General features: G+C 35.7%; 1 protein-coding gene across 1 annotated transcript in view; it reads right to left on the bottom strand.

Annotated features, from left to right (window-relative positions):
• The window catches only part of Spata16 (spermatogenesis associated 16), a 199,061-nt gene extending 188,680 nt beyond the window's left edge, over positions 1-10,381 (bottom strand). The window contains exon 1 of the mRNA XM_074072391.1: positions 9,770-10,381. Within this exon, the coding sequence (XP_073928492.1) occupies positions 9,770-10,381 (612 nt within the window). The remainder of the gene's footprint in view (positions 1-9,769) is intronic.
• Positions 10,382-12,532: the final 2,151 nt, after the last annotated feature.

Raw genomic sequence — 12,532 nt, 5'->3', positions numbered from 1 at the left:
CTTATTGATAAAAGTGCCTGCCACATGGTTCATGCTCATGAAAGTGTCTAACAGACTCCATTAAACTGTCCCATCCAGAACCTTTGCTCTATACAGTCATCCTACTGCACTGGACACTTGGTAGATTTCTAATGCCTTATAGTTATCAGAACTCCGTCTAGAGCTTGAGTCTAAATTCCTTAAGAAGCAAATCCCTGTCACATAATACCCTCATCTGCCCATGTCACCCCATAAGTTGATAAAAAGCAGTTACTTGCAGTAAGAAACGAATCACTTATTAATTTGTGGCTTATTCCTTGGCATAATTTATTCCACAAAATCAATGATCAGTCATTCATAGATCACCACCCTTATAAACCACAACAAAAACACGTGCTCCAGGAGTTATTTATATCTAGAAATTAAAAAATACTTTGATAGTGACATTCAAGTATGATGACTACAATGTTCGAGATATTCATGTCAACTCTCACAAACCAGGCAACAGCACTGAGACACTGTGATGGAAATCTACCTGTTCCCCCCCACCGACTTTTTTTTTTTAAATTTCTGCCTGCCTGCCTAAATCCTATTCTCTGATAGGAACAGAATCATCTCTCAGGTGGAAAACAAAATCTTCTCTATTTTAGTGAATATCAAATGAGGCAACAGAAGAGTTAAATAACTTGAAATTGAAACAGAAGTTTTCCTTTAACTTTCTCCTAGATAAGCTGAGTCAAAAGAGTAACCACAAGCTCTCTTTGTGTTCTATTACTGACTCTCATTCACTCAGGACCTGCAGAGTCTATGTGAGCATGGAGTTGTAATACGTATGAAGGCTGGATTACCATGGAGGTAGAAGAGGTAGAAGAGGTAGGAGAGAGAGAGAGAGAGAGAGAGAGAGAGAGAGAGAGAGAGAGAGAGAGAGAGAGAGAGAGAGCATTGCTGTTTTTCATTTTGGTAGTCCTGCAAAAGGTCTGGAAAGTTGGATAGTAAAAGAAATGTTGGTAACATTTTCCAATAATTGAGTAAGAACCATCATTTTTAGTGCATGTGAACACCAAAACAAAATCATCAAATTGATTATAATTTCGGGTTGTATAAGACTTCAGTGGCTGAGTTGGCTGGGTTTTGATTCACAAAAATCACAGAATTAACTATATTTTAAAATTACATTAACATTTACTGCCATTTAAATTAAACAAATAAGAGCCACCTGCAAACTATGGAAATGATCCTGCTCATGAAAAAAAGATCGTGTTCAGCTTCCTGTGGGCTAATCATCTTTTTTTCAGGTTTTCAGACATGGGATGAGTTTAATATTTCTGACACATATACTAGCCCCTAGCGAAAGGTTACTATTAATCAATTTCTTAGTGTTAATAGGGAAGGAGTCATTAAGTAAGTTAATTTGATTTTAAATGAATATAAGATTATTTTAAGTGCAAATTTTCAGAGTAAATATTTAGGACAATGTTTCAATTTTTCTGTATGTTTTTTAATTAAAAAATTAGTATACATTAAATTGACACAGGATTTATCTAGTGGTAAAGTACAATTGTTCAGGAATGATACACCTTGGCACTTCAATACATGTACGCAATGTACAATGATCAGATCAAGATAACTGACATATATATCACATGGAGGCTTTTAAATAGCTTTACAATGTTCCTATACTACTTCTATCAGTTCTCTTTAAAAAGTTATACATGGATTAACAACTACTGTAGGTTATTTAAAAAGAGGAAAGGGATGGACATTTTCTATGTTAGTGGTTCTTCATCTGTCTCTGAGAACATAAAAATACCAATTCCCCAGGCAAGGTCGTTGTCTGGGCCGTAGACAATTGTATCAGACTCCCTGAGAGTAGGTTTGGGTATCCATACATGTATTTAATAGCTCCTGGGTAATTATATTAAGAAACTATGAGTTTCATGATCTTTTTATATGGAATGTGATTTTTTCTCATTTGTAAAGTGACACAATTACGGCATAGACTGATTTATTGAAAATTTCCCAACCTGCCCCCTCCCACACTGCTATTATTGAGTAATGGGAAAACTCAATGAGAGTTGTCAGCGTTTACCTAGAGACTATCACTTGGCCCTTAGTTCTACTCTTCCTATCCTTTTGGTTCTCTCCAAATCCCACCCACAAGTTCTCCCATGTTATGTACACTGAATACAAATAAGAATTACTGCTCCTTCCCATGCTGTGCCAGAGGCTGCATTTGTGTAGGAGAGGGAGGGAGTAGGGCCAGTGTACAGCTAAGCCAGAGTCAGGAGACCTGGATGGAAACCCTCTGCAGTAACAAAGACCATCCAGTTGAGGAATTGCCTCAAGTGTCCCGCATATTTCCCATCACTTTTTAATAATACTCCATCCCCAAAATATCTTGTTCCTTTAACAAATAATCAACTCTCCTCTGAGTACCTTAAATCTTTTAATCTTTTTCACTCCCTGAGGATGAGATGATGATCACAGGAAGTAATTAAATTACACTGGAAATGCAGGCTTTCTTTCTAAATGTTCACTTAAAAGGTCACATTTTAGGGGAAAAAAGGTCTTTTAAAATCCAAACACTAACACACTGAACTAAAAAAAAAAATACATAACCCAAAAATTCACGTAATGCCTGGGCACTCAGGCAGCAGGGCCCTCTTCCTTGTTTTTAAACTCTGGTTCTTTGAGGGCAGGAAGTAGGTTTTACTTGAATTTGTATTTCCAGCATCTAGACTATGTCAGGCCAAAACAGTTGGTAAATGCTAGAGATATTAGACCACTTTTTTTCTTATATTCATAAATTTTAATTTTCTACAGATCTGTTTTACATAGCCAGTGTTTGATTGTAAGAAATTATCTAATTTTATCATTTTATTTTTGAGGTTCTGGAAGACATTTTATGTTTTCTTACCATGTGAATTTGCTAACATTTTTCTCTAATACTTTTTATCATTAAATACGCATTAGTTATGATGTCCCTGGATGGAGCAAAGGTGACAACAATCAAATGAGAAATGAAATGTCTAATCCTGAACATACAGAGTTCAACAGTGAGTTTATTCTTGGCAACTAAGAAGCAATGAACTATTTCTAGCATAATAATTTGTACATTTAAGTGAAGGCTTATATTTTTGTCAGTAACAGATAAGTGTTTAGAATAGTGTTTGATTTGGAACATTCCTTCCCAAAAGGGGAATTAGAAAACAATGTATTATTTTGGTTCTTGTTTGATTAAATTTTAAATATCATTAAAAGTATACTATACATTTTTAATGTTAGTCAAAGACAAGAAAGACTATGCATTAAAATGTTAATAAACAAGGACTTGGGCACAACCCTTTGGAATGCTAAAATCTTAAGTTAATTACATAGGGGAAAGATTTATTTGAGAAGTGCTATAGCAACTTGCATGTGAATTTAGATTTCATCGTTTTTCAATAAATTCTTGACATCCTATGTGAAAGCACCTTAGATACTAGTTATTATCATTTCTATTGAACTGTGTCCTAAGGGGTTAAAAAAGTTGCTCAAAGTCACATTGAAATTAAGCATCAGAAACATCATCACACAAGTAATTTGACTCCAAATCCAGCATTCTGTTTATCGCACCTCTGGACCCATGTGGCCGCCTAGGACTATGGATGTAGATATGTGGACTTGCTTCCTGCTAATTTGCCCAACAAGTGATAGCAGTCACATGAGAACCAACTACTGGTTTAGCATAAATCCTTGCTGGTCCCTGGACCAGCAGCACAGACAGCATTTGGGAACTTATTTCAAATGAGGCAGCAGGTGAAATCAGCATTTTTAACAATATTCCTGTACAATTGTTATGCACTTTAAAGTATGAAAAACAGTAGTGTAAATAATTCCAGATGTGAAATCAGGGCACCTTAAGTTAAGCTCAGCTCTGTCACAAGCTAATTGTGGCATTTAAGTTATGGAAATTTTTTAGAAAATCAATTTCTTCACCTATAAAATGAGGATGAGAAAATTGATCTTCAAGGGCTAATACAATAATTATGTGAATAAAAGTACCTGGAACCCAGCAAGAGTTTAAGCCATGCTTACTGAATTCATATACAAATCCATAGATGTGTAATAAGACAGCTCAGGCACTCAGAGAATTGAGTGAACTCAATTCCGTGAATATGCTGCACAAAGAAATACCTGTGTTAGAATCCATTTAAATGAAACTTTCTGGGATATCCACAATGTTATGCCCTAGAGATCTGCCTCAGAATTATTCTCAGCAGAGCAATTATAGGTAAGGCTGCCCTGTAATGAGATATCTTTCTACTTCATTAAATAAACCCCCTTGAATGGGCTCCAAAATGGACCTGCCTCATACCAAATTCCATTACACTGGAAGTAATTTTATAAGAAGGCCCTGGTGTGGGTTCATTTGCCCTGGATACCTAACGTTTACCATAAAGGGAATGTGTTCTAGAACAATTCTTCCCAAAAGCTGGTTCTCAGACCAGTGCTTTACTGATCCAAGGGAAAATAAAACATAAAGACAACTTAGTAAGCTTTCTATAGAATTAAAATATAATCTATTTAAAAAATATCCTTCATTATGAAAGTATGACCTTTCCATTTTCTTTCTATGTTTCCTTCTCCTTTTTTGGTGCTAAACTTCTCCATATCTTACAAAATAATGGTGGTAATGGATGGTAATTTTTGTAATGTTTTTATGCAATACAAATACAATGTTAACCTTTTCTCCCAACCCATTTTTTTTTAATTATATGGATCCTTGAAATTAAAAAATTCTGAACCATTAGTATTGAAACAATTTCTTGAAGGGATTCTTTCCTATGAAAACAGTATTGGGCATAAAAGCATATTATTAGAGGGTAAATGTGTTAATCAGTTTTCTTTCACTATAATAAAAGTACCTGGCATAACTAATTAATAAAGAGGAAAAGGTTGTTTTTGGCTTACAGTTTTGGAGGTTCTGTCTATGATAGATTAGGACCATTGTTTTGAGCCTGTGGTGAAGTAGCACAACATGGTGGGAACACATGGTAGAGCAAAACTGTTCCAGTCATGAGCCAGGAGGCAAAACAGAAGAAGGGATCAAAGCCTCATAATTCCTTCAGGGATACACCTGATACCTCCAATTGGGCCTCAGGCCTCAAATGTTCCCTACCTCCTAGCAGCATCATGGTGGGGACCAAGCCTTCAATACAGGGGCCTTTAGGGATACTCAACATACAAACTGTAGCAGTGAATTTGTTCAGTGTAGGCCCAGGACAGAGCACAGTGCTCTTCTAACTGCAGTGTGCACAGGTCCATCTGAGATCTGCCAAAATGTAGATTCTGATTCTGCAGATCTGGCAGGATCTGGAATCCTGTACTTCCAACCAACTCACATGTAAAGTAGCAAAGGTATTAGTGGTTAAGCTGGTAGTTCTGAAACCAGACTGCCTATATTCAGATGCAGGCTCCACCATTTCTAGCTATGGGCCATTGAGGAAGGAATTGAACCTGTTTACCTTTCAGTTTTCTCATTAGTAACAAAGTAATAATAATTAATAATATTATTAATGATAATAATTAATAACAATAATTGTTAATATTTATTATTAATAATGATCAATAATAATAATTCTATCTCACAAGCTTGTGGTGAGAAGAAATGTAAATCTTAATGAATGTAAATGTTCCAAGAACATAAAACACAGTACCTGACACAAAGAAAGAGCTCCATAATCGTGAGTAACTTAATTTTACAGATCAATGGCTGGAGAACCAAGATATTAAAAAAGAGTTGCTTCCCATGTGATGCAATCATAAGAATTGGAAGTTTCAGTTAGTGAGGGATAAACATTGTTCTGTTTTCTTGGACTGATTCCAGTGGGATTATTTGAAGCTGTCATTCTTGAAGGGTGCATAAGACCTGTTCTGATTAAAACAGTGGAAGTCTTTTAGTTGCTAAAATTTTGTGATTAATGTTGAAATGGTGGTATTTGCTAGGGTACATAAAACTGAACTTTTGATAATTTGAGTATTTTACCTATATAAGATAAGAAACATCTGATTACTATCCTTCGACCTTTTCAATTTTGTAGATCTTTATTTATTATTATTATTTCCATGAAAACAACGCTAAGATTTTTATCAATTGTTCCCACTTTCTATTGACACCTAAGCAATTTACTGAATAGTAATATACTATCTAATAGACAAATATAACTATACATGAGGCTAATCTTATATTTTTCCTAATAAAAGGCCTCCTCTTTTTATAGTGAGTTAATTTGCATAGTCAGCTTTAAAATTTACAGGGAAATAGCATCTAGGCATAAAAATGATGCGAATTTGTGTTATCATAAGTTTATACTTTATGTCGTAATGGCTTGATTTCTTATAGGAATACAAACACAACAGCAAATGACTCATTTGAATAAAACTTGAGGACGGGTGATCACTAGGTCATACAGCTAAGGCCTAATCTTAACTATGTAACTGATTCAACTTTATATAGTAAAATTAAAGCATATGAAAATAACTTATTTCATCGAGAACATTTAAATACATTCCTGCTATTTTCTGAAATATTAAATGATTAAAGTTGACTGCTTTTTTGGAAGTTAAATTGTATCTTAACCATTACAAAATATTATTAGAAATTTACCTATCTAGGATAGTGCCTTGGAAGTACTGGAGTTTGAACTCAGGGCTTTGTGCTTGCTAAGCAGGTGCTCTAACCACTTGAGCCACACTCCCGCCCTTTTTGCTCTGGTTATTTTGGAGATATTCTGGTGTTTTGCCTAAGCCAGCCTAGAAGGTTATCCTCCTATTTTAAACTTCCCACCATTGGGGGAATGACAGTTGTGCACCACCGTGCCCAGCTTTTTTCTGTTGAGACGGAGTCTTGTGAACTTTGTGCCTCAAACCTTGATCCTCCAGATCTCAGCCTCCCAGGTAGCTAGGATTACAAACGTGACCACTGGAGCCTAGCCAGGTTAGTGACTTTTGAAAACATAAGGAGTGAATATTTTGCCAAGAAAACTAATATATAAACAGAATATTCTGAATAGGTTGATTAGATGCACTGGAAATTGTCATGACAATTAACCACTATTTGCAAATCACCAGGGCCTTTGTCTAATTCATACTTTTCTGGTTTGTTTTTCTGGTCCTATGTTTAACTGAAAGTGATCCTCTATAGCTGATTGTGTATCACTCTTTTGGCATGCATTTAGAAGCCTTACAATACCTCCCAAATAATAAGTACTCCTTGGGAGAGATGCTAGTTATCCCTCAATATCTATTTTCTCCTGCTTCCTAAGTAATAAAATCTCTGAATGCTAGGGCTGCCAAGAATACCACACTTCTCAGCTTTCTTTGCAGGTATGTGTGGCTACATGACTAAATTCTGTCAATGGGAAAATCTGGAAAAAGTCGGTACAACTTCAGTGAAATGTGCTTAGACTTTTTGGTTCTCTCCTTCCTCTTTTTTCCTTTTGGCTGACTGTAATGTCTATGTGATGACACAGACATTTTGGATCATGAGGTCAAAGCCACTTCTTAAAGAGAAAAATACAATCTGGCGTCCTGATGACCATACTGTACCTATCTTTCTCTTCCCGTACTTACGTGAGCGACAAATAAATTTTTACCATCTCTTTCACATACTGCTATTTCAGATTTTCTGTCACTTGCAGTCAAATCTAACTGTAATTTATATGCACTCAAATATTTGCTGATGCATCTGTCTTTCCTTTTGGGTGTGATCATTATCGTTATGCCTTTCTCTCTGTCATCTGTCTACCCTATTCAAAGCCAGGCTAAGATATAAGGAAAATGGAGAACTACATTAAATAATACCTGAGAACACTGAGAAGGTATTAAATTTAAAAGTTAAGTTCAGGGGAAGAAGAGTTAAAGAAGCTACAAATCTTTTCCATTCCCAGTAGTTTTGCATTATTAAGAGACATTCTAGGTAAGACTCAAAGTTAACTCCCAAGATAATTAGACAAAAGCTAGACCAGATGTCTAAGCTAAGTTTTGGTCTCAAAATAATTACCTTTGTTAATTACCAGTAATTAGTGTCAGCATCCTAAAGTTTCCTAAAAACCCAGGGAGAGAGAAGAGGGAAGGGAGGGGGGTGTAGGGAGGGAGCGATGGAGGGGAAGAGAGAGGGACTGAAAGAGAAAGAGATAGATGAGAGAGAGAGAGAAAGAGAGAAAGAGAGAAGAGAATGAAAGAATACATGCATTTTCCAATACAGTTACATCATTAAGTCATCGTCATCAAATCCTGATTAAGATTTTTGCCTTTTTTTTTTTTTTGCTTTAACGGAGTCTTACTTTGAAGTTTTTATAGCATTTAAAAATAATTCTGTCTTTTTTCATTGCCAAAATGATCACTTTCTTTATCTATATAACTTTAACCCTTCCCCCAATAGAAAAAAAGTCCAGCTGAAAATGGCCCTGGCAGAAACACACAGGGATCTTGGTGCAGTCTTAGCATGCACTCCTTGGCCAGAGGACTGGCTACTAGACTCCAGTTCAATGGAGAGCTGAGGGTTTTGTCAGAGGCTGGTGATTAGCCTAGATTTTTCCAGCATTTATTACATTTAGAAGCCTACCTGGCACTTCATACTTATCTTGTGTGGATGGTCCTTTATGAGAACAGAAATTCTTATAGATACATCTGCTTGTATGCCACCTAATAGTTTCATGTGTACTGGGCCTCCTGTTTTTGTGCTTAGTTTCTTTTAAAATATTTAAAGGTAACATTGTTTGGTATTTCCTATGAATAATTCATTTGTAGATTTAGTCATTTTAACTGCAAGTAACAGTGGAAAGAATTCTTTACTCTTTCTCTCCTTCTCTCCACCACAACATCTCACATTTGACTCCTGGCCTCCCTCAGGCCTGTGAGGATCAAGTATTCCTCTCTGTATGTGTATGTAAGTGTTTACAGACTTAGAGAGAAGGAGCCATGCTTTACTCTTTTTATATCTCCAGGCCCAGAAGACATACATATAATGTATTGAAATTTTTTTTTGTAATTAATGAAATATACAGACACGAATATTGCCAGGCAGTGGGACTTCCATAGGCTCAATGAGTCATGAGATGGAGCAGCTTTTCTCATGACTTAGTTTGTGTTTTAATGGTGAGTCTCAGGCTTATTTTAGTACACAGGCTATTTCTTAATGCTGAGATGTTGACAAACCTGCCTGCTTGCAGACAGGAAAACAATTATGCATAAAATTCATTAGAAAAGGAAGGAGAGTAAAGTTTGATGATAAAGTAAGATGTTGTTATTTTGTTTTAATAAGTATCATGTATAAAGTATCAGCCCATGCTAAAAAGGAAAGGCTGTTATGTTTACTCATGAAGACTACATACCAAAAAAGAAGACAATTCATATACTCATTAACTGCCTATTTCTAGAGACTCTATATTCTGCTGACCACCATCGTACTAAAACTTTATGGCTTTTATAGGTGTACATCTAAATTACAAAAACAGTTGCATTTTTGGATATGGTATTATTCACTGCAGGGTTCATTAACCGAGAAAAGGCATGAGGCACGCTTTTAGGTTATTTCTGTATGTCAAGTGCACATAGGCATATTAATTTGCTTTATGTAAATAAATATATTTGCTTTATGTAAATTTGGAACTGCAAAATCCTGATATTAAATATTTTCACCCCATGATCACTGCTCATTATGGTATGATCAGAACCACTCAGTGTAACTGCAACTTTCCTTTTCACAGTTTGTTGTCACCAATCTATATTTTCTTTAATCCCATACCTCAAGTGCTGTTCTGAACTGTCCTGCTGCCACGGCATATTTCTTTTGTCTATAGCATGAGCTGGCATCCTTTAAGGCCACCTGAAGCCATTTGTCAACCTGAGGCAGAAAGTTGAAATTAGGTGTACCCACAGGGTCTACTATTTCAGCAGCTCGGCGTGTTGGCTGAATCCCAGTGGACATGAAGGACTGTACAAACTCATAGCTCACGTTCTCCTCATCAATGTAGACCAACTTCATTTCTACATCCATGATGTTTTTTAAGGGGATGTGAGGCAGAGGCATGCTGATTAACTGATTGTCAAGTTCCATCATCTTTGCCTCTTTCTTTCCAGCTGGCTTTTCTTCACCTTCTGCCTTCCGTTTAAAGGCCACTTTCTCTAAATCATTGCTTTGTTTTTCTTTGAGGCTCTTTGCCATTTTTAGTCTTTCTGCTGTGATTTCTACTTGTTTATCTCCACAGTTTTTCTTAATCTCTGGTGGCACTTCCAGGCTGTTAGGTGAATTTGCTAAGGTGGACATTTTCTTACTTGTGTTTATCTTTGGAAAAAGATGATCATGATAGACTCTCTTCAGTGTAGTCTCGAAATTCTTACTGTTTCCTGAATCCATGGATCCCACAAAATTTCCTGTAAGGGTGAGAAGAGGGAAAATAATTAAAATAATATTTTGAAATTCTATGGCTTAGTTTATGGTGAATTTCATTTGAAACACTATTTTATTCATTGTATTTATTGCCTTGAAGTAAAACTGAATTTATACCACATCATCTACTTACTGCTTTACTACAGCATTATATGTTTCAGTCTCAAAATTTACTAAGATAAGGATTTCTTGAAAACACATCTAGACATTGCCTTAAAAAATAATCTACAGCTGAATAACACTGAATGAACATTTTTATGGGATGTCTAAAATCATTGAACAGAAAAATCTTATACATAGTCACTGAGGACAAAAAAAGACCAAAAAAATCCATTTCTATATTAATTTCCTTAGAAAGGCAGGTGGTCTAGAACTCATTATAAAACACACTTCTAACCTGCATGATATGCTTGGAAATCTAAAGAAACCACAGTTGCTTTCTCTGAAAGGCTTCCAGAAATGTTGTGAGCACAATGTTTCCTCTATTTGTTTTCACCTCAAATTTATACAGATTTAAAGACAACTATTGTTCAGAACAGACTTTAAAGCAGAACATGACCTTCATCAACCCTACAGTAAAATGGAGCCCTGTATTCATCTTAAGTCTACTGTATTAATATTTTTATAGTAATGGTATCAACAGAGTACATTTTATGGAGACGAGACGTTTCCTTAAAACAGTAACAATCAAGATCTTTAACAGTCTTTTGATTCAAAGGTTTCTAAATTACTAATTCTGTTTGTAGATTTGCTGCACAATATAAAATATCTCAAGATCTAATAATTATTTAGTGTTATTGGTTCCTATTTTCTTTAGACTCTTTAACCTGTCACATTCTGTTCTGGAAGCAATTTTGCGGAGGAAATAGGCATAAGAAACACATTTTACAAAGAACACTGGGACGGAGGTTGAGCTGATCGTTAGCAGCTGATGTTCAGCAGGATCTATCCATTCAAATCATTGTTTATTCCCTGGGACTGCCATTCACTAACTCCTAGCCTGGCGTTCTTCCTCTGTAGAATGCTGCTCTCTAGGCCAGCCAAGAGTAGACCCACATCACACTAAAAAGAGGCTAGAAAACAGCAAGAAAAAGATTGTGATAATAAGCTACCAATGAGATGAAAGCTAACATGTGCTTCTATTTATCTAAAAGGACAGTGCCTGACTCAAAAAAAAATCCTGAGTAACTTCTCAAAGCTTATCATTTTGTTAATGTTATTGATTATTTTCATTGTCTATTTGGAAGACAGAAATTTGGCAATGGAAGACCTTTTGAATAACCCAAACTGTAACCCAATAGATCTTTAAGGAAAGTAAAAGAAGAATTAAAACTCTCCAACGTCTTTAGCCTTTGAGGCTCTTTCTCCCTCTCCATCACTATACATAGGTGTCATCAGGAAAGGTTTAATGTTGAGTCCATGTTATACTCAATTTTGAAGGAGATCTGCATGACTGTGAATCTTATGCCCCACCAACACAAGTTTACTTTGAGCAAGGCCTGCTCTCTTTTTCCTCTCTTGTTATCATTGCTAGCATCCAATATGTCTTTTGGATCACTAATGTCACCACTTAAAGTGGACAGAGGAAAACTGTCTTGGTCAAACACTCTTGTGTTTTCTCTTGGATTTAGTAAAAATTAGATTACATCCTTCAATTAAGATCTGTGGTAGGCTGGGGCATGGCTCAAATGGTAGAGTAATTGCTGCGAAAGCATGAGGCTCTGAGTTCAAGCCTTAGTACCAACAAAAATAAAATAAAAAGCTCTCTGGTGAATGGACACTCCAAATGTGCATCTGTTTCAATAAGTTTCTCTTAGTAGCTGAGATGCTACTCTTGAAATTTGTTTAAAGTTCACAATATTCAGTTTTAGGATCTCTGGTTCATGTTCATTCTCACAATAAACTATAAAAATATGACCAGTAAATATTATTGGTAACAAGCTATTCTAAAACATTCATGGTACCTCCCAGGTATCTTATCTCAACACTGTCTACTTCTGATACATTAAAATATATCAGAATATCTGTAGTTGGTTGCCCTTAGTAACATTTTTAGCAGCATTACCTATCTCTGCTGCATTTTTCAAATCTCTTGAACACAAGTAAATTCATCATTAC

This window comes from Castor canadensis, chromosome 5 (genome assembly GCF_047511655.1).
Source record: "Castor canadensis chromosome 5, mCasCan1.hap1v2, whole genome shotgun sequence".
NCBI classification, from domain to species: Eukaryota; Metazoa; Chordata; class Mammalia; order Rodentia; family Castoridae; genus Castor; species Castor canadensis.
Note: the sequence above shows the minus strand (reverse complement) of the source record. Positions and strands in the feature narration are given on the sequence as shown.